The 22,128-nt window shown below is 41.1% G+C and overlaps 1 protein-coding gene across 3 annotated transcripts in view; it reads right to left on the reverse strand.

Annotated features, from left to right (window-relative positions):
• Positions 1 to 1,144: 1,144 nt before the first annotated feature.
• Positions 1,145 to 22,128, reverse strand: part of celsr2 (cadherin, EGF LAG seven-pass G-type receptor 2) — a 63,642-nt gene continuing 42,658 nt past the window's right edge. Inside the window, exons 6-34 of one of the 3 annotated variants that reach the window (XM_051416353.1) lie at positions 20,572 to 20,729; positions 19,985 to 20,148; positions 19,560 to 19,685; positions 17,539 to 17,708; positions 16,640 to 16,819; positions 16,434 to 16,547; positions 15,700 to 15,856; positions 15,452 to 15,593; positions 15,224 to 15,344; positions 14,358 to 14,541; positions 14,122 to 14,223; positions 13,878 to 13,972; positions 12,997 to 13,206; positions 12,576 to 12,759; positions 11,169 to 11,487; positions 10,243 to 10,410; positions 10,017 to 10,140; positions 9,737 to 9,937; positions 9,472 to 9,646; positions 8,743 to 8,855; positions 8,350 to 8,432; positions 7,069 to 7,195; positions 6,864 to 6,974; positions 5,743 to 5,873; positions 5,561 to 5,646; positions 5,257 to 5,421; positions 4,561 to 4,761; positions 4,105 to 4,327; positions 1,145 to 2,551 (exon numbers count right to left, since the gene is read on the reverse strand). In XM_051416353.1, the coding sequence (XP_051272313.1) occupies positions 2,545 to 2,551; positions 4,105 to 4,327; positions 4,561 to 4,761; positions 5,257 to 5,421; positions 5,561 to 5,646; positions 5,743 to 5,873; positions 6,864 to 6,974; positions 7,069 to 7,195; positions 8,350 to 8,432; positions 8,743 to 8,855; positions 9,472 to 9,646; positions 9,737 to 9,937; positions 10,017 to 10,140; positions 10,243 to 10,410; positions 11,169 to 11,487; positions 12,576 to 12,759; positions 12,997 to 13,206; positions 13,878 to 13,972; positions 14,122 to 14,223; positions 14,358 to 14,541; positions 15,224 to 15,344; positions 15,452 to 15,593; positions 15,700 to 15,856; positions 16,434 to 16,547; positions 16,640 to 16,819; positions 17,539 to 17,708; positions 19,560 to 19,685; positions 19,985 to 20,148; positions 20,572 to 20,729 (4,341 nt within the window). In that variant the 3' untranslated portion in view covers positions 1,145 to 2,544. Of the gene's footprint in view, positions 2,607 to 4,104; positions 4,328 to 4,560; positions 4,762 to 5,256; positions 5,422 to 5,560; positions 5,647 to 5,742; positions 5,874 to 6,863; positions 6,975 to 7,068; positions 7,196 to 8,349; positions 8,433 to 8,742; positions 8,856 to 9,471; positions 9,647 to 9,736; positions 9,938 to 10,016; positions 10,141 to 10,242; positions 10,411 to 11,168; positions 11,488 to 12,575; positions 12,760 to 12,996; positions 13,207 to 13,877; positions 13,973 to 14,121; positions 14,224 to 14,357; positions 14,542 to 15,223; positions 15,345 to 15,451; positions 15,594 to 15,699; positions 15,857 to 16,433; positions 16,548 to 16,639; positions 16,820 to 17,538; positions 17,709 to 19,559; positions 19,686 to 19,984; positions 20,149 to 20,571; positions 20,730 to 22,128 lie in introns of all 3 variants that reach the window. The other 2 variants (XM_051416352.1, XM_051416351.1) reach the window with 2 other exon arrangements.

Consider the following 22,128-nt stretch of genomic DNA (forward strand, 5'->3'; position numbering starts at 1 on the left):
GCAAGTTTCAAGTAATAAGTTTCAATTTTGAGGCGCCCGGATAGCTTAGCTTAGCTTAGCTTAGCTTAGAGCTCGCTCGCTCTCTCTCTCTCTCTCTCTCTCTCTCTCTCTCTCTCTCTTTTCTTTCTTACATTCATTCTTCAAGTAAGTGTAAGTGCAGTTTTATTACTCTAACATGTAGTGCTGAAACTAACTGGATTAAAAGGCAGTTATACAAAATAATTGGTAATTAAATATTTACACATTAACGGTTTATTAATTACTTAGGAAAAGAGAAGCATTAGTTCATAAATTAGTAATGAAAGTAATCATTATACACACTCTTCTAATGCAGTTGTGAGAGTGATGTTTAATTAAATGTTTACGTTTCAGAAGCAGCTGAGTTCAGCAGAAGGAATAAATAATTGTTTGTGATGAGCCAGTCACCACTTATTGATTTTTGAATGCCTTGTTTGTTAGCTTTTTGCTCAGAGTTAGATGAGAAGATCGATACCACTCCTATCTACGTACCTTAAATATGAAGCTACAGCCAGCAGCTGCTTAGCTTAGCTCAGCTTAGCTTAGCAGAAGGACCTGAAAAAGTGGAAACTGCTTTGTCCAACAGTAACAAAATCAGCCTTCCATCACCACTGGGCTTACTAATGCTGGTAGTTCTGTGTCAGACTCCCAGACTCCTGGCCAAGAAATAGTCGAGCACAAAACAGCAAATTGTAGTTTTTTAAACATCTGTTTTTGTACAGATTCAACAAATGAGATGGAGGTGCTGGTGGGTGGATTTTGTTAAGTTTGGACAGAGCCAGACTTGTGGTTTCCCCTGTTTCCAGACTTTATGCTAAGCTAACTAGCTGCTGGCTGTAGCTTCATATTGAATGTTACAATTGGCCAGAAAGTGTAGTCGAACTTTTGCTTTAACCACCAGCTGTGAAACAACAGATTCAAGTGAACATACTTTTTTGACATGAACAGGCTTTTATTTCTATAATAAAAGTCTGTAACCTGGTCCCTTTAATGTCCGATTATTCCACTTGTACAGTAGCAGGATGCACCTCAATATCGGCTGAAATGCAAAACACATCCAAAAAAACAGACAGTTTAAAAAAGTTATTTGACTTGGCAATGATAAAAACTTGAGGTAAGATGGAAATGGTAGAAAACAGTTTAATCAGTAAAAACAGGAGCGGCAGAGTAAAAGAGACAATTCTCCGCTGGGATACCAGAGTTGATATGATTGACCTGGTAGTGTTGATTCTTATGGCATGGAACTTATACATTAAATTCATATGGTTGGTAAAATGGCATCCACAAATATCACATCAATTTGACTGAAAGTAGTAACTAAGATAAAAGATATTTCCTCTCACAGAGTATCAAGAGCGATTCCTAAAAACAGGGAGGTTTACATATTTACTTACATTTAAAGATATGTCCTCGATTCATTTACAGGCCACTCTGTACAGTAAAAATGGATTACAGCTCAAATAGTATTACAGCACAATTTCGCATGTATTTCATTATTTTACAAACGACAAAAAGCTCCGTAGCTAACCTATAAAATACAGCTGTTTAGTCACTGAACTCCGAATGAATGCGTTCATCCTTCAGGTAAAATGATGAAAAACTGAGAGCGCTTTTAACGTCCATAAAAAATGTGGTCTCAGTGATTTACAAAAACAGAAAAAAAAAGATGTATCAAAAGTCCTTTGAGTCCTTTTTAGGTCTGCACATGCAGGTTTCGGGGCGAGGCTGTGAGTCTGTGCAGCTGTAAACAGCTGCTGCCTCTGGAAACATCCTTCATTAATGAGAAATAGCTTATTAGCTTATACAGAGCATCCATCACCAGGCAGATTCAGCCACTCGTTCTTCCTCGTTTCAAAGTTCAGAAATCCATGGAGAGCCTGTACGGCTGTGAACGACCAGCACTTGACTGTTTTTTTTTTTTTTTTTGTGCCTCTTGGACATTTCAGGCGTGTAAAGTAACTCATAAACCTGAGTCTGGACTCCTCAAACCTCAGACTGGCACAAACACTAACAGCTCCAACAGTAACAACGTAAGCAGGCAAACCAGGAAGACGTCACAAAGTAGTTATGCATGAAAAAAAAAAAGGGTTTCCCTGAAAGTTTGCAAGCCTACAACTAAAATGACCCACCCAAAAAAAACAACAAAAAAAACATTGTTTGTTCCACAGTCTTCAAAACATAATATATATCCTGGAACAAAAAAAAAGAATAAAAGAAGCGACTGCCAACAAATCTAGGCAGTTAATTTAAAAAAAAGTGCATTGCTTCAAGTATGTAAACAAAATGATTTCTTTAAAGGGAGAGTGAGACTCGTTCTGTCGGTGTGCGTGAGCCTGGGCCAGTGCAGTGACTCCTGAGGTTTGGCACACGTGTATGAACTCACATACACACATACAGTACAACACACACACACTCTTTTTCAGAGGGTAGTGATGACGAAAGGGAATTCCTTCTTTTTCCACTTTTTTTTCCTTTAAGGGGAAGTCCGGTGCTCCCTGTTTGTAGTCAGTGTTGAGGAAAGAGGCTCTATGACCTGCAAAGACACACCCCTCCGTCAGCGCGGTCACATGGTGGTGTTGCAGTGGCTGCTGGGAAAACAGGGTGGTGCATGGAGGAGGAGGAGGAGGAGGAGGAGGAGATGGTGGGTGGATTTAGGATGGATGGAGAGGAATGTGTTGATGATGAATGCAGCGCAACACGAGAAACAACACAAAAATAAAAAAATAAACATGAGGTGACAAAACACACATACACACACACACACACACACACACAGGTTGTGAGAGGTGACAGATGCTAAAATGATGCACCAATCTGAAGACAGTGATCCTGATTGTTTTAAATGAGGATCAGAGCTTCATGGGATAAAATTAAAGAATAAAAATCTATGATTTTTTGGGGAGAGAAGGAGCAAAGAAGTTTGATTAGTAAACTACAATTTATGTTTCAACTGTAAATAAGATCAGCTGTATTTCAAGAATTGAGAATTTAAAAGCGCCTTTAAGTAAATATACGTGCACATCTTCATGTCGTAACCAGACGTCTATTTTAGTGCCTCTTGTCCTCCTTTATACTCATCTGCAGTCGCTCACACAGTAGCTGAGCTTTAATCTCAGCATTTTATTCAAAGATTAGAACAGTTAAAGGAAACTCCACCATCCTCGTTCAGTGCCAAACAACACAACAGGGTGTTTAAAATAGTCTCTCTTCTAACTCTCTTTGCTTCTATCTGTTAAAATGTGATCATAGTACAGGGAATCAAAACCTTTTAAGTATTGAATGTTGGCATGAAATGTCAGATTATAACTCTTCTAACTTTCTTTAATCAGACTGTTTTACTTCTTGAACAGCTGCTTATATTTAGTCATAATATAATTGTTTTGTTTTTTTAAAATATATTTAAATTTCTTAAAGTAGTGTATCAAAAAAGTGTTGTTTGGCTATTAATACTGAAACTAGGGTATAGTATTTGCTCTAGTATCCAGAAATATCCAACAGTACCCGCTAACACACTGATATATTTCAGTTTATAGAAGCAATAAATCAGCTATAACCAAATATATTTACTGTAATAAACAGCCCTGAAACAATGATAAAAAACTGGAGCTGATTGTCCACAATGAAGTAAAGGATGGATGACTGTAGAAACATCTGTGTGTTACATGAGCAGAGAGTATAAATTAGAAAGATTAAAACAATTATTGTAATTAATCCTACACACTTTGTTCTTAGAAGAGTCTTTCTTGTTGCTTTATCACTACACGTTTGGGTCCAATTAAATCACAGCCTTATTAAACTCTAGAGGATCCCTCCACGCTGTCGTTGGGGGTAATAGCAGGATGTGTGCTGTCTTCATTTGGTTTAACTTTAACATTTAAGATAATTAGGTGGAAATGAGACAGACTACAAGCAATGAAAACAACAATCACTGAGGACGGTCGACACAAATCGTAGTTTGACGCAGACATTTGAACAAACACTGAATGACTTCAGTGACACACAGCGACACGACACTGGACACGCTCACAGGTAGAAAACACTTTACATGATAGTGTTTGATATTTATTTGTGTGGGTCTCAACTCACTCTGATCCTGATGAGTCACCGTCCACCGTCCCCGCCTTGATGCTCATGGCGACACCGTTCAGCTGATCTGGCAGGCTGGGTTTAGACGGACGGACTCGACTGTCACTAGACGAGGAGTCCTGCGGAGACGCCGTGCCGGGGGCGTTTTCACAGAGTTCATTGTGGATGCGGTTGAGACCGTTTCTCTCTACAATCGGAGAAAGCTGCTTCTTCTTCAGGATTCCTGTACCGGATAAAGACAAGATGTTTTTTTTTATGAAAATAAAAAAATCACAAATAATAATATTGCTGTTTCTCTTGTGTCATTATCTTGAAACAATAAATACAAGAAGCAGAATCACTCAGACCAGGTGAAACTTCACCTCATGGCAATGGAATTGTTAATTAATTATTAATATTCATTTGTTGACAATATTTAATTAAACTCCTGCGGGTTTGTGTGGGGCTCAACTTTACCTTTGTGAGGGTGGCTGTTGAGGTTTGGCAGACTGGGCAACAGCACCGTCATGGCGTCCTGCGTCCTGCCGTCTAAGAACGTCCGGCCATCGCGGCCAAGACTCAGTTCTGGATTGGTGTCCGGCTTCAGTCTGTCTGAACCTGCGAACTCGCCGTCACCTGCATGATCTCCAGGCCAGTACATCTTACTCAAACTGTTGTCTGAAAAACAGAAACAAAGAATTAATTCAAATGTTTTATATGGGATTAACCTGAAGAGAATTCAAGTCACACATCCAACTTTCTGCAAAAAAAAATTGGAACTTAACCCAGTGTGTTAACCCAGAGTTTAACGACACTTAAACTAAAAGTATTTCTAGTCCTCAAGGACTCTTCTAACCGTCTGGATGAAGAAATATTCCATCTGTTTCACAATAAACAAGATTTTTTAAAACACGTTTCTCATCTTTGCTCGTTTGGGTGAAACACAGGCAAACTTATACACATGATTTTGAAGATATTGGAAACAAACGTCAATATAAGTAATAATAACTTTTTTGTTGTGCAATTCATAGGATATTTTTCCATCCAGATGGTTAAAAGAGTCTTTTTGAAATACCTTCAGGACAGCAGGAAGCATTCTGACGCTGTGACTCAAATGTAGTGATGAAACATGAGAAGCACACACTGGGGATGGGTTTAGATGAGCTTCCGTACCGTGTGGTTGTGGTCTCTTGCCCACATTAGACGCCAGGTTTTCCCAGCATTCCTCCGGGGGGAGTGGACCCTCCTCGTCCTCGCTGTCGGAGGAGTGTGTGGAGGCGTAGGAACCGCTCTGGTCGTCCTCTAGGGACAGGTCGCTGTCTGAGTCACTGTCACGATCTACACGCAGACGGAGAGGAGAGATATTGTCGTACCAATCAATACAGGTTTTTTAAATATAATTTTGGGGGGTTTTATTGGAAAGGACAGCTGAAGGGACAGGAAAAGGGGAGCTACAGGTCAGAATGAGAAAAAGTACCATCCAAGTGCTCTTTAGTCTCATGGAAGAGTGAGGTGTGGTCGTTCAGAGCGATGTGCCCCTGACTGTTACTTAACCCGTCGTCCCTGAAAAGACACAAGAAATCAGTTAACAGCTGCTCCTGTCCCTCTGCCATGTAATTCTGCATGTCAGTCTTTAATTTCCACATTATTTTATTTTACCGGAGGACAAATGGCACGTAGCTCTGCTGGCTCTTGCCGCTCTGCATGGTGCCGTTCAGAGACACACTGGAGTCTCCAAACGGAAGGTGGTACAACCGGCCGTCCATGTAATTTGTGTTGCATTTGTAACCCTGGAAATACAGAGACGAGGAATATTAGCGTTGTAAGAAAAAAAAAAAACAATGCTTAAAGTACTGGCGTTAGTCTAGATTTTTCTTATCGTCAACAAATCCCATGAAAGTCAATAATGTGTGAGCTAGGGAAGTTAAAACTTTCTCTGCGACTCTCAGCCTACTGAAGAAAAGAAGCAAATAAACACCTACATGTATTAATCACTAATTAATTTATTATTTTCTGTAGAAAACCATATATATATATTCATGTGTTTTTAAATTCCTTTCTTAAACATTTTTCTTAATGTACTGTCATGTTCGATTTTCATTTTGACAAAATTGAGCAACTTGATTTTATTAACTTTTAGCTCTGGATCAGAGCGACCCACAGTGGGGCCCACCAGATATTTCTAGAAGAAAAAAACTTAAAAAATACAAAAAAAATGTTTAATATAAATCACTGTTTGTGCTGTTTTATTTTTGTAGGATAAAAAAGATCTTTAAATATGTAAGATCACTACAGCAGCACAGCGGGCAGAGTGAAACTTTTTGCTTTTGTCCTGTGGCCCGCCATTAAGTTTCAGTTTTGGGACTCCAATTGGGCACCTTTGACCTAGACAGATGGTTTTAATAGACTGTGGTATTTATTTCAACATTAATGTTCAGTGGTGATTACATTTTACATTTAGCTGTTTATTAATTCAAACTATTTGCTTCTATTTGCTTCTATATCATTCTAACGCTCATTGGTTTCTACTGAAAATGTAACCTTTAAAAACAGGTCACAAAGTTGACCAGAGGTAGTTTCCGTTTTTTGGAAACAGATGTTGTAATAATGATATAAATATATTAACCGTCTGGTCTGAGATCATTACAGAAGATGTGACGTATACGAGTCAGCAGTTTGAGTGAGTTTGTTTGGGAAAAGCTCCCAACATGTAACTAAAGCTGATCCCAGAGGTGTCTGACTGAATGGAGCATTCTCCAGGTTTGTGGCGAGGGACTCACAGAGGCCTTGGATTTGATCATATGATCCGGGCGCTTGCGGCTGCAGCAGTATTTCATGGCATTCCTTGCTTCTTTATTGAAGACAATGCGGAAGAAGAAAACAAAGGGACCCTGGGGGTTGGATGACAAAAGAGAAGAAGAGGGTCAGGAAAAACGACAGAAATCCACCTTTCAAACTGATGTTGGAGGGAACTTGAGGGCTCACCTGCACACAGTTGAACCCGGCAAACAGGTAGTGGAAGATGATCATGTCGCTGTTGACGGAGAGGAGCGCCAGAAAACACGTGACTGAAACCAGGAAGAGAACGCCACCTGCAGTCTTCAGGCCCGAGCTGCAGAATGAGAAATCACATGAGGGAGAAAACGGAGAGGAGTTATGGAGGAGCTGTCAGGATGATTTCGGTGCATTCACTGATCTGAAGATGGAGCTTGATGATAAAGCGGCCAGAATGCACCGAAGCCAACATCAGGAGGAACAGAGCAGCACATTGTCTCACAGAGAGCTGTGATCCTGAACATTTTTAGCCCCTAAAATGTTTTAAATGTCTTTGTATTTTTTCTCCATTTTATTGTAACTATGCACAATTTATGGAGAGGGTAACTTTCACTGCAGACTGTACATGACAAATCAATCTTTTAATCTAGTGTAAACAATAAGAGGATATTTCTTTAAGTTTTCCAGTCATTTGCAAATCACTTTCACTTTTAAATGTCACAATACAAAACATAACAGGGCTGACGATTCATTACAGATTAATCGTTTGGTCTATGAAATGTCAAAAATAGTGAGAATATCACAACTATGCATAGCCCATAGTGACGTCAGTTGTCTGTTTGACTAAAAGGCAGAAATCAAATTTTATTCAGTTTCAGTAGAATATGTTACAATTTTATATCAACTAATCATTTCTGCTCTGATGTTGCAGCCTTGTTGTAAAATCAGTTCTTGCGATTTTCTCCGGCTGTGCTGATTTTGTGCATTTGAGAGCATCAAGAAGGACATTTTTTAGTTGGACTGTCATGAGTTTAAACGTTTTAAACAAATAAGAGACGACACAGACAACTTGTTTGTAGGCTGTGACAGGGAGAGGCAGTTTTTCCAGACTAAATTCATTCAATTTTGCTTAGCTGCCACTGTGAAGATATAGAGGAAAGGCTGCATTCACAAAACTCTAGTTGGATAAAAACATATTGTTTAGATTTATTTTGTGCTAGCGCTGGAGATTTGTTGTTTATAAAGTTCCACACTAGTGCAGCTGCTGTGGCTTCTTTAAGGTCAGATCTGATGTCATTGTTATTAATAGCTGATAGGAATTCCATTATTGACATCCTCTAAGTGGTTGCTGGTCATGTTTTACTGGTTTGATTAGAAAGTTTTATGCTGGGAATTTCCCACCATTGAACAAAGCTTAAGAACTTTTTAAAATAAAATCTGTATGTAAACAGTGCCGGTGTTTATATTTGCTGAAACTGTTGGGACACTCACACACGAGGCTCTTTCTTCTCGATGTTGTGGTGCCTCAGTGAGCAGGAGGCTCTGGACGACAGGATGTACAGGAAGATGTTCATCTGTGGACACAACATCAAAGTGCATCACAACACGGCAGGAGAAACATTGAACTCATCATTCTGTCTGAACTTTCCCTTACTGTTTGATGTTTGAGTGAACTCATACACCTGCTGACGGTGATTCAGCTGAACAGTGACGGGCGTGTTCACTGTAACAACATGTGCGCTCTGATGAGATCACCATGAGTCAGCATGTTGGACTGTAACATGGACCACTGCACTGCTAAAGACTAGATAAACCATGAATAGAGTGGAAAACAGCTTTATCTTCTGCTTTTAATGGTGGATTATATGTTCTGCAGGGACTCACCGACGCTACCATGGCGATGGGTCCAGCAAAGCTCCAGATGAGAGTGTCGTACATAGACAGCCAACAAAAGTCTGGGTTCCCGTACCCTTCAGGGTCCAGTCCCACTGCCAGACCTGCAGACAGACACATACAGACAGACGGTAGCATCAGACACAGACACATCTACGGTATTAACAGTATGTTTGTGAGCCTGTAAATGGAACGATTGTTTTCCTTTTGCTGATGTTTTCATTGCATTACCAGGCAACAATAGTATTACTTTGACTAAATGATAAGTAAAAACTAACAAGGAGACAAAAACAAATGGCACCCACTCATTTAAAATAATGCAACTTTATTATCACAGATTTATCAATTGTTATTATTTAATCACCTTTTGTTTTGTTTTTTAATGAATTTAGTCAATTTGTTTTTTACTTCTTTGTGGTGTTTTGTTTGTTGCATTTTTCTTCTTATGCCGTTAGTTTCTTGTCTAATTCCTGCAGCTACAGTTGTAAGATAACTTTTGAAAACTGCTTTGAATAAATAAAAAAAAAAAAATTAATAAAAGGTGACCTAATTTTTCTCAGATTTTCAGTTACATTTTATGTACAGTACATAACCGGTGTGAGGAGTGTGTTGAGAAGTTGCTGCCTTTAGAGATTTAAAATGCTAGAAGTATCTTAAGCTGCTCCCCCTGTATGGCAGGTACATTTTTGTGCTTTTCTGTAATATTTTGAGAGTTCAGACCTGTGATGAAGGCGGGCACTCCCCAGCCAATCAGGTAGTAGAATCTCATGGGTCCATAGTTGATGTCTCGCACTTCGCTGATCATGCGGTAGATGTGCAGCCCCTCCAGGAAGAGCCAGGAGAAAGTGCAGAGGTAGAAGAAGTGCAGCAGGATGGCGATGACCGTGCACACAAACTGCAAACAGCGGGGAGATTAAAACATTAAGAGACAAAAGGAAACATTATCAATGAAGTAAAACAGATGGAACAGAAACGAATCGATTACCGGGTTGTCTGCCTGGTTGATGCCCAGGATGAAGATGAGTTCGGAGAGGAAGAGAGCGGTGGCTCCGTTGTTGATTATACTCGTCTTGTTGCACTGCATGGCTCTCAGACAGAGGAGGAAGATCGTGGTGAGGAAGAGGAAGCCCAGCGTCACTCCGACTGTACTCCACGTCAGGATTTTGATCGGCAGAATCTCTCCGTTCTGACACAAACGTCACGAGTTAGAGAAGTTTTGATGTGTGTTGTTTTGCAGTTAAAAAAAAGGGTTTAGTGTCACTCACCTCCCTCCTGGAGATGTCCATGAGCACGGCGAAGCTGGTCATGTGATAACACTGACAGCTGATGTGTGTGCTGTTTCTGAAAACCACCTCGCAGCCCTTCGCCGACCAGCCGCCGTTCCCGCCACTGACATAAAACACAAGGACCAGAGGACAATGTGAGAATAACAGTCTCTAGTTTCAGCTCTGTGTGTGTGTGTGTGTGTGTGTGTGTATGTGTTGTACTCACAGTATGGTGTGGTTCCAGAAGACACAGATGGGTTTGGAGCGCTCCTCAGTGGTGACCAGGCGGAACTGCACAGTGATGGGTTTGTCCAGCGTGTGCTGCAGCAGCTCGTCGTTGTCGTGGATGGTGATACTGACCACCGGTGTGTTGATGACCGGACGCTTTGGCACCCTGATGAAAATGAGAAAAATCCAGAGTGACTTCAGAGTGAAAATTAATTATATCATGGACATCATGGGGCCTTTAAATAAACATTTTTAAAGTGTAAAAAAAAAAAATCTTCAACATTTTTTAAAAAATATGTATTGATTTTTCGCAGTGTATTTATGTATATATTCAAGATGTCAAATAATACAAATTTAATCAAATCAAAAACTAAAAACTATTGTAAAAACAAATAAAGTTGAGATCAGCTCTGCAATGTCTGACATACTGCAACTTTCAGCTTTCAATTTATTTTGAATAAAAGTTTATTTAAAAAAGAAAAAACTAAGATATTATTGAAAATAAGCTCTACCAGCCAAAATAGATCAGTTAAAAAAGTCTGGATCAAAGTTTTATATATATATATATATATATATATATATTCACAGAAGTCTGCATTTGGATCTTATGGGGGATTGTCTAAGAAATCCTTTACATCAAATTAAAATGCTTGAGACGTCCAGGTGGCAGAGTAGTTAAGATTCTGAACTATCAGTGCAAAAATGACCTATTAAAATACTCAAATGTCCAGTGTGTAGGATTTAGTGGCAGATTACAACCCCCTCACTTTACTCTCCCATTCCAAGTGTAACATACGTGTAAACATGTAAACATACATATGAATATTATATTCCATTTCTGCAAATAGAAAAAATAATAAATGTTACACACTGGACCTTTAAGCATTTCATTTTCACTGTGCTTCAGTTAATTATCGTTCTTACCGCAGACTTCTCTTGTCAGGATCATAGCTCTCTGGTAACAGCGCGGCCAGGCTGTGGAAGATGATCACACTGGCGATGGCGTCCTGCTGGCTGTCGTCAGGGTGGCGTTTTTTCCTGTTGGCTGAGCGGTTCCTCAGCGAGGACTCTGGGAAGACATCCAGGTGTCTGTGGCCCTTGGTGTCAACAGGTGGTTGGAAGACTGAATCAGGGAGCGTGACGGCTGTCTCCAGGTCCGCAGGACGAGGACCCCTCAGGGACTGGTACCGCGGGAGTTTGGCTCCGGCAAAATTCATCTTTTTCAGACGATCCACGGAGATGACTGTGGATAAAAACACACACAGTCAGAGAGCTCTGCTGCTGAAGATCGGAACCTCTGGAGTCTCTGTTAACACCTCCGCTGTTTGAGTGTCCTTGAGTTAAAGACATGGAAGCTCCGTCAGCTCCAGGGTTGTTCTGTAGCTCACAACGACCTCTGACCAGGATTATAGAAACACTGAGAAACTCCCCGAGTCAAATACACTTCTCTAAGTCACCAACATTTAATCATCCATTGAACAGTTGATTTATACAGTATTTTCTGTAAATGTTATCTCTCTACTAGTGGTCGGTGCCTTTTCAAAGCCTTCTCCACACAGGCATGAATTCCTTTCATTTAAATGTCAATACATATGTTTTTTTTTTTTTTTTGTTTGTTTTTTTACATTTGTTCTTGATAAATGTTGCAACATTTGATGTTTTTGAACAATAAGTAAAATGTCAAACACTCCCTAGTTCTGGCTTCTCAGTTGTGAGGATTTGAGATTTGTCTTGTTTTCTGTGATATATTTTTGGGGTTTTGGACTGTTGGTCGGACAAAACAAGATATTTGAAAACATCACCTTTTGCAGTTTCTGACATTTTATTAACCAAATGATAAAAAAAAAAAAAAATCAGGAGATTATTATAATAATCATTCGTTGCAGCCTTCGACAGTATTCTCTGGAGTGACTGTAAATATCTGTGCTGTCAGGATTGATTGCTGCCTTTGGAAGATTCTGTTGAATAATCAAATTAATGAGGGATTAGTTAATTAATTATCAGGGAATTCCGTTTTAGTCTATTTCTTTATTTATATAAGGAAGGAAACATAAAAGGAAGTAAATATTCAAACTATGTTTACTTTTTAGGTCAATTGGTTTGTCTTCTTCTTTATTTGTCTGACCTAATTTTATGTGCCCAGGTTTGATTTGCTTGTTCTGTTATTGTTTCTTCACTATAAGATTTTGTCTGTGCTGCATTGTTATGTTAGAAAAGATAATGAAAAATCTACCAATAAAAAAGGATAAATTAACATTTCAAACCCAATAGAAGCTCTATAGCCCTTAATGGTTGTCAGCATGTCACATCCCCAAAAGTTAAAGCACTCACCGATGTGTGGTGTGACGATGGTGAAGGGGCTGAGGTAAGTCTTCCTCATGTTCTGTGCCAGTGTGTTTGCGTATTCCTCGTAGTGGCGCAGCAGCGCCGCCGTGCCGCCCTCTGTGTGTTGGATCAGCTCCCAGTGCAGCCGTGTGTCTGGAGACAGGATGGCGCTGCCCACACGGACCAGATTCTGTCAGAAAACAGCGAGAGTTCAGTGTGACAGGATGCCACAGCGGAGTGAAATGAAGTGTGATGTATCCCCTGCAGTTACAGCATGAAAGGCTGTGAAGTCCCACCAGGCAGGACTGGCTTCCTGTTTACAAAGTAATTTTATTTCCTGAAAAAAAACCCATCAATCTATTGTTTTTTTTGTTTCCTGCTGTGTTGTGTAGTTTCCAGTAGAGATATACAGTATGTGCTTGTTCACCTCAGTGAAGTGGACGTCCTGTGTAGCAGTGAGGTTGAAGCCCTGCTGGTTGCTCTCGTGCTGCAACAGACTCTGCGTGAGCCGATACGCTACTTTCACATCGCTGCCGAAGTACTTCTCTGTGTGCAAGGTGGCGTTGGCCAACATGGCTGCTGTCTGCTGAACGTGCCCAGAGTCCAGGAGCGATGCATTACGGGAAAACTTTTCAGACTGGAAGGAGAGAAAAACACAACCATTTAGTAACTGATAGATAATTCACTGGTGAAACATATTGTCAGCTATGCAAGCAGCTACTTTGGCTCCAGGGAAGTCAACTTCTGTTGGTCGGTCCAGACTGAAATATCTCAGCAAGTACTGAATGGACTGCTGTGAAATTCTGTCCAGACATTCATGCTCCCCAGAGCAGGGGGATGGCAGCTGCCACCCCTAAAAAAATGCCTTACCACCCGAGTTTGATGTCAAATTGAACACATACAAAAAATGGAAATTAGCTAATTTAATACTGAGTTAAGTTTAAAAGAGACACGTATTTGGAAAAATGTCTGAAGGTTTGAAAATAAAATGATTTAATAATTTCGAATGCCACCTTTAGATATTTCTATTCAATGCTTTACTAAGTTGCCACAATAATATCAAGTTTTTGAGTTCAAATATCTTCATTTTGGGCTTTTCCAAACAAATATCGATATATATTTGCAAAAAAGATCTTTGTATATTTCTGCCACCCCTTAAAGTCTCCACCCATCCTCTGGCCACCCCATGAATATTTTTCTTCTCGTCTTGTTCAGATAATTTTCTTCCACCACATCCTTCCAAATGAGGGCGTTATTGTGGGAATTGCTGGGTTAATTTTGAAACTGACAGAGAGAGAAGCTACACACCAGGGCTTTGAGTTTGCTGAAGGTAACGGAGGTACAGTTGAAAAGATTGGGAGGCAGCCAGCCCTTGTGCTCATCACAGTGGCGGATCGCTGTGCCTGAGAAGGAGGAGAGGGAGAGAGAGAGAGAGAGAGAGATCACATGAGAGACGAGGAATAGACTGCAGCTGAGAGAAGGCTTGAGGCAAGTTTCATATATTGCCATTATTATATGGTAATTTGACGAGGTGCCTAAAAAACCATCATACCGATCGTTCCCTTGGGACAGGGAACTGCTGCAGGAAGACCAAACTTAGTCCTGGGCCACCAGATCCCAGCCTCAATGGCCTGAGGGCAGCTGTCATAGATTACTGAGAGAGATGGAGCAGGGAGGAGAGGAGAGAGACAGAGGGATATGATGAGGATAAAAATGGAAAAATGTTTAATATATCTGTAGCTATAATGAAAGAGGGATTATAAATCAGGCATTGCATTGAGTTCTGACCTTCACAGCCGTTAGCAGAGACCTCAGCGAAGGGGTTGTCGCAGCGGTCACACTGGCGTCCGATGACACCGGGTTTACACTGACACTGGCCGCTCTCTCGGTCACACGCTCTGGAGAAAGAGCCGACCGGGTAGCAGTCACACAGCAAGCAGGTGTCACTACCTTCAGGACGGTAGTGGTTGTCCTGGAAACGCAGATTGGAGAGAGGAAGTGCTGATGAACATTTTTTTGAAATCCATTTCTCCACACCAGCCTCGCTTTATTTTCATACATTCACACACAATCCCACCTGACGGCTTTGACAGGCTGCAGCTGCTTGTTCAAGAACATCTGGCTGCTGAAGGACGAGTTTCTCAATTATTTCCCCACCTGTGTTTTTTTTATGAGCCTTCAGCTGTGTCCCAACGCCACACTACATACCGACTGAGATCATTTAGAGTGCGCTCACACTGTGACAACTTTAAATTGATTTTTGAGTGTGCTGTTGTACACTATTGTCCCACAATACAGTGTACAAAGGGAATGAAGGAGCTGCTGAAAACTGAAATACATAAACTGCGGAGGAAGAGCTAGAAGGATAAATACTTACTACAAATGATGGTTTTTGTATGTTTATTGTATTGTAATCACGTTTTCCCTCCTCCTGTTCGAAAGGGTCTTTAAGTTCGTTTTGTTGTTTTTAATTGGCAGTTTGAATGAGGTATACAGTGACAGTTATTCTATAGTACCACTACCTACTGTATGTTAGTTGTATGTAGTAGTCAACTGAGAGACAGCTTTAGACCTTCATTTCTAACGTCATGTACCTTCACACATCTCTGTTTGTTACAGACTGATGAATCAAAGCTGCAGGTCGTCACACTCACCTTGCACCGACACTCTCCACTCGTCTTGTTGCAGTCAGAGTCGAAGCCCTTGTCTGTCTGACAGTTACAGGGGCCGCAGGTCTTGTGACCCCACCAGCCTCTGGGACACGGCAGGTCGGTCCTGTAGACATACACATCGTCAATTTACACTGTAGAGTAATAAAGGTCACAACACAAGAAGAACCATAATCAACACACACAGTTTGACATAAATGTAAAAATCTGTACTTTTTCTCGCAGTAATGGCCAAAGTAGTTTTTGGGACAGTCACACGTGTAACCACGAGAGGAGCTCAGCTTCCTGGTGCATGCTGACTCGTGCTCGCAAGGGTTTAGTGAGCACACATCAGTGCAGTTGGTGCCAAAGAAGCCTGTGAAAAATAGAAGAAGGCTATTAAATAATATTTACAGGGTGATGATCGAAAGGTTTTGACCTTCCAACCCTGCAAAATGTTACGACCATGTGAGCAGACTGACCAGCGAGGCAGGTGCAGGAGTGGCTGTCCCAGTCGTCACTGCAGTAGCTATTGACAGGACAGGGGCTGGAGCTGCAGGGGTCGGGCACACTGCAGCCCGGCTCCACGTTCACCTTCCTCGCCTGAGACAGACTCAGAGCCCCGCCCACACGCAGACCCTGCAGACAAACAAACAAACAAACACATGTAGGTATCCATGGAAGCACAACACAGTTATGTGTATGCAAATACATTTCTACAGAGCTAATATTGAAGATATCATCTTACAAAGCCCTCAGGAATGTGCTGCAAACACAGATTGTGTCTGAAAACACTCTGACGTACCAGTTTTGTTAATTTTGTGTGTTATGTGGTAGATTTCTACCATCAAACACTGCTGTGTGAGAATGATTATCAAGTCAAAAGGGCAGTATTTGGGTTAAAACTAGGTAAAATATGGTTGAAACATAAGGTTTTTTTTATTTACAGGTTATATATATAACCATAATGAGCATATTTCATAATGTAGCTTACTTTACCTTGAGATATAGTCAAAAGTAACATTCATATGTAATCTAAAAATCGAAAAAGGATTTATTCAATTAACTTTGACCAAATCCAGATTCCGTTTGACCTGCAATACACCAAACCAATGCTTTCTCGATGAGTCACTCACTGAAATACTTTAGGTATCGTCTGCTTTAACATATGATGACAAATGCTGATATAAATACAGAAGCTACAGACGGGACGGACCTGTATACAGCCACGGAAGCCATGCTGAATTTTCCCATCAGGCCTTGCCAAACCTCCAACGCTCACAGTCTTCAGCTTGGAGTCTCGCAGCTTCCCGTCCACCTCCATACTGGCCTGAAAAGTTGCACGACACAGACTTTAGTGGCTGCAAAACTACAAGAATTTAATTTATGGTGATTTCCAGCAACTAGGACACAACAACTCACCAGATAGAGTCCCTGGTCTAAAGACAACACCGCCTTGTGGTGGCTCGCTGCTCCCCCCAAAGTGCTAATATCCAGCTGCAAATGATGCCAGTCTCCGTCGTTCACCATCACCTCCTCCACACGGGAGAGAGTTGAGTCCTCCCCTCTGTGCAGCCCCATCAACACACTCCCCCCGCGCAGCTACAAAGGCAGAGCGAGAGTCGAGGAAAGCGAGGATGCAGCAGGAGGCAGATTGAACCGATGTTCAGTAACAGAGCAGAGGAGAAAAAAAAGACCACCATGAATCAGCATCACACGATGAACAAAAACATTCAGCTCTGACAGTGTTTTTTTTTTTTTTGCACAGTCAAAGTTCAAAACCTTGAATTGATGCACATCTTACATGTGCAGGGCTAGAAATAGATTATTGGACAGTTATGTAATATCAAAGAGGCTTCAGTCTCAGAACAGAGCTGAAAATGCCTCAGATGTTACATTGAGTGTCTGATTAGTTAGGTTTGTCTCAGCGTCCTTGGATATTCAGTGACGTTGCTGCTACTCAGACGGCCAACAGGTGGAGCCTCAACCCTGCAGTGTTTGAAACTTCAGGTGCAGACTCAAACCAATGAAGAAACATGTTTTCAGTCTCTGTTACAGAATTCAGGTTATTTGTTCTTTGCTGATCAGATTAAGTGACAAATAACCTACAATTCCTTTAAAATGTTTCTTCTTTTCTCCAATTAAAGTTCCCCCTTGAGAATAAATTGACATTGCCGTGCATTGCAACATTTCAGTGGCTGTAAAAAGCGTCTGTTGGGAGAAACAATATATGATGCAACTTGGCCTCAAGCAGAAGGAGATCAGCAGCCAGAAATTGTCTGTGTGCAGTGAGAAAAGGTATAACTATATGTTGTTCTCACCTGCAGTGTGAGGTTGTGCTGCAGGCCAGAGGAGATGTGCAGCAGTGTAGCGCTGGACTGACGTGTGCGGAACATGAGCTCCACATGCCAGGGGACGGATGCCGCCGCCGCCGCCATGTTGTTCCACTGCAACAGGCTGTTACCCAGGAAACGCTGTGGGCTGGCCATAACTACAGCAAGAAGAGGGTAAAAAAAGCAGATAAATGTGAGGAGGGAGGAAGAGGTTGCGGATAAATGAGGAGACAGTGAGTCCAGTATGTTCTCTGATCACGTCCAAGTTTACACAGCTAGAAAAACTCAGACACACAAGATATGAGACATAAAGACATTTAAGTGAAGTAATCTTTTTGTGATTGTCTAGGATCAAATCGGGTGTTCCCAGAAAGCTCATATAATTGGCTCTACAAACCAGCCTCAAGCACACTGAGGTAAAAATTAAAACAGCATATGATTAAAGCCCCCCTCCAGTCAAAAATGATTCACGGTACAGAGTGATGAACGTGCAGTTTTACTCTAGAAAGCATTCATCTGCAGAAGGGAAAGTTTTTTTTTGTGGAATAAAACATATCAAACATAAATTATCATTCAAAGCAGAGTATATTTATATGATTTAAAACATGTCTGGAGGGGCTCTTTAAGCCTCGATGAATGCTCTTCTTTTAGTGTAGCAGTGTTTTTCCAAATCATTTCAAATGTAGTTCACAAATCAGAAGTGTTTGTGCAGCGACTTCGAGGACCGAGAGAAGCTTTCTGGCTCTTTCACACGTCAACAAAGTGACATGAAAGGACACCCTGCCTGATGTGAAACGGTCTCCCTCTCAATATGCTGTCTCTGTACAAAGTGAAGAAAAGCATCCGATCGAAAAGATTGATTAGCGATGGCAAATGAACCTGGATGCACTAAGGCTGCCGTTGTTGGCTGGTGAGAGGAGAGAGATACTGCAGTACAGTCACAATGTTTCACATTTACACAAAAAGATTTTTTTAAAAGTTGGAAACCAGAGCTGAAAACACTAATTTGTTGACATTTTTGCTTGAAAACTATTAATAAAAAATAAACCTGCTAATTTCTTTTGATTCACTCATCAGCTCTACACCATGGCTGCACATACATACATAAACAACTGCATTTTAAAAGGCTACCTCTAATGGGGGTTGATGATTGTTCAAGACTGTTGTTGATTATAATATATTCAAGTTATCAAAGCTCATTAAATCACCTTTCAAATCTGTAACATGTGATCACGCCGCTTAATGTTCTACAGCTCCACCCCATTTCCCTCAGACTTACAAAGCTCTAAGCAACACATCTGTCCACATCTGAATATCCAGCTTTACTTCCCTGCACAGCGAGTTCTCCCTTCAATATCTGATCTTCATGAAAAACTACTCACTTAAATTAATCTTTTTTTACTTATTCTACTCTTAACTGAACACAAAGGTGTGTTGTTTTTCTACAGTCGTTTACATTTCTCATCTCTCTTCCTCTGTCCCTTCTCAGATTGCTGTAAACCATAAATCAGCACAGATAACAGCTGCAGTGGATCGGGTTGAACAAAAACAGACACCGGAGAACACAGGGACAGAAACATAAGCAACTCACTGTACGTCTTCAAAAGTCAAAATGCAATCAGTCTTAAACGGTTCAACCTCATTCAAACCAAAGAAAATTCACCTTGCTTCTCACAACTGACACTGATTATGTCTCAAATCAGGCATTACGACTATTAATCCACAAGCTTTTCACGACTCTATGTACGTCTGAAATCAAGTCAGGCGTTCCCAAAAAACTGCAGCACCAGTAACTGCACTGCAAACAGATTATTTCACACAAGTTATTTTCAAACGTAAATGCAGTAGTGAGTTTCTGCTACTGTTAGCACTCTTTTGACCTGATGGATGACGGCTTCATACTCAATGACAAGCTTAGTCTTGGGTCAAAACTGCAAACAAATACGTGTTAGGTCTCATTTCATGTCTGTGTGTTTCCGCCCTGATGCCCCACTCGACTACTCACTCACCTCTTTCACAGTTTTGTCCTCCAAATCCAAGTGGGCAGTCACAACTGAAGGAGCCCCACAGGTTCACGCAGGTTCCTCCGTTCAGACACGGGTTGTTGTTGCAGAAATGTCTTTTGGCAGAACATCCTAAGAGGGCGAGAAAATAAGAGGTTGATCTATTCGTTTGATCTGCTCTACCTCATTATTTCATCAAAGTAGCAGAGAGTTAGAGGGTAATAAAGTATTCATAGCAGGTACAATGATCATTTCCCACTGACTCAACTTCCCTGCTGTGCTCATTATACTCATTGTTATATTCTTTCCTCTGTCAGTCTTTCTTACTTGCCTAGTCCAACAATAAAACTGTGTTTGACTGCAAAACAGTCAGGTTTAAAAGATAAACTGAAGGATGAGCTTTGGATGCCAAACGGCAGGTCAAAACGTACCTGGCAGAGTGCCGTTGTTAGCGATGAAGCTGGCCATGTCTATGTGCTGGTTGTCAATACGCAGGTTCTTCATGCACCCCACGAACTGCCGGTTGCGAATGGGAAAGTCCTCTGGGAGTTTGGGGACCCCTCCGAGGAGCAGGGGGCCGGTCAGGTCGAGTGATCTAAAAAACACAGAACCCATGAACATTAATACACCCGGGGTTTTGCTCTGCCTTTACATCATCAACACTAATGGGAGGTGGGGGGCGCATTAAAAATTCATCACAGAGATAGTTTTGCAGTGTTATTTTTCACCCTGGAGATGAAAACAGAAATAAAAAAGGATAAACATCGCTTTTAAAGGAAAAAAGCAAAGCTTAGCTAACACCCTGAAGATGTGGAACTTAATTTCAAAACAAGTTTACTCTCTCTCTTAATGAGCCAACTGCAAAGAAAGTAATCAAATTACTGAAGTCAATACAGGAGTAATGAGGCAAAAAGCAAAAGGTTATTTTTGAAATTCTTGCTGCTGCTGCTGCAAAAAGATTTCTCTTCCACATCTTAATGAAAGATAATTCTGCTGATGTACTTTCCTGTGAACTTACTTTTTGGATCCTGATTGGCTGCCCTGAGCAGAGCAGGTGTAGTTTTCAATCATGTGACCGAACCTGAGGGCCACAGAGGTGTCGCAGTTGTCCACCGTCACTACGACGACCTTCTGGTCCGAGGGACCCTGCGGCAGGCCGGCCTGGTTTAGGATCGGCTGTGGAGTGAGAGACAAACTCATGAATATCAAGATGAATTATGGAGCTCCTTCCTCATGTTTCTGGAGAGCCTTCAGTCAAAACAATGAGGATTAAGAATGCATAATGCCTCGTTGCCTCGCACACTGAAGTCTTTGCGTACACTTGAGAATCCAGAGAAATCTTGGCTCCTTGGTTATGTTTGTTCTTTCCATTCAACTGAGGATTTAACAATGCAGTCTATGTTTTTTGGTGGATTTGAATTAGTTCAGTAAATATAACTTGATTTAGATGATTTCCATGAAAAATAAGACCATAAAACAATAAAAAAAAGAAAAACTGTAGTGCTGTGTTGCTATTTTTAAGCATTTTGGTCACAAAGCATTTATAAATAGGACTCAGAAATACGTAGTTATGAAAATATCTATTATTCTGCTGCATTTAACAAAGAATTAATCCATAAAGCTGTAGAGAAACTTGTGGGAATCACAGCCAGTACTAAGCTGTATGTAGCTTTATGAGCCAGATTAAAAACTGGAGCTTTGAAACTGGGAAACAACAGCAACATAAAGGATCTTTTTCATCACACTCGGCTCAATCCCTGTTCATCTTTAGCTTGCTGTTGTTTAGTATTTTAATAATTCATATCACAACAGCTAGAGATAAAGGCAGCGGCTGGCAAGCACACACACAAACACACATGGGAGAGAGAGGGCTTGCTCTCTGCAGGACATCACCCCTGTTGACAAAGGATCTTCTTCATTGTCTGAGGTATCAATGGGGGGAGCAACAAAAGGAGGAGGGGTCTGCGGGGGAGAGAATGATGATCCTGTCAATAAAAGGTTGCGACCTCTTTTCGAACCGGGCAGTTTCTCTGAGGTCACGTAGAGCTCATATTAACCCTAAGTGTAGGTTCAAGCTGGTGTAGCGAGCTGAGAGCGGAGCAGTGACCGCCCTCACCCACGGCTGCCTGCAGGCGAGGACGGGCCGCTGAGCCGTCAGCTGGTCAGACAGGATTTAGGCAGGAATTAGCTCGTCTACATGTGCAGAGATGATATGAAGAGTTGGCTCATTGCTGATGGCTTGAAAACAGACATTAAGTGTGTGTTGTCTGGCTAATAAGTTCTATGTGAGGTTAAACTAAAAATAGATCCCCGACACTGACAGCCTGAGCCTCAGGAATTATGATTTCCTGACTGCTCTGCTGTTATGAAGCCTCCTCTTTGCTGTCTGATCCCTTCATTTAAAAGCTCGGAAAAACAACACCCAGTGAGAAATGTAGTGTAGATCCCACTAGTTGATGCATCTGTAGCAGCTCTATCATAGGAAATGTATTAAGAGAAAACACACATCATCAAGCAATACAGTAATGACAAATATAATTCTAGGCCAAGTCACAGCCACAATTAAATTTCTCTC

Source organism: Dicentrarchus labrax, unplaced genomic scaffold (genome assembly GCF_905237075.1).
Source record: "Dicentrarchus labrax unplaced genomic scaffold, dlabrax2021, whole genome shotgun sequence".
Classification (NCBI taxonomy): Eukaryota; Metazoa; Chordata; class Actinopteri; family Moronidae; genus Dicentrarchus; species Dicentrarchus labrax.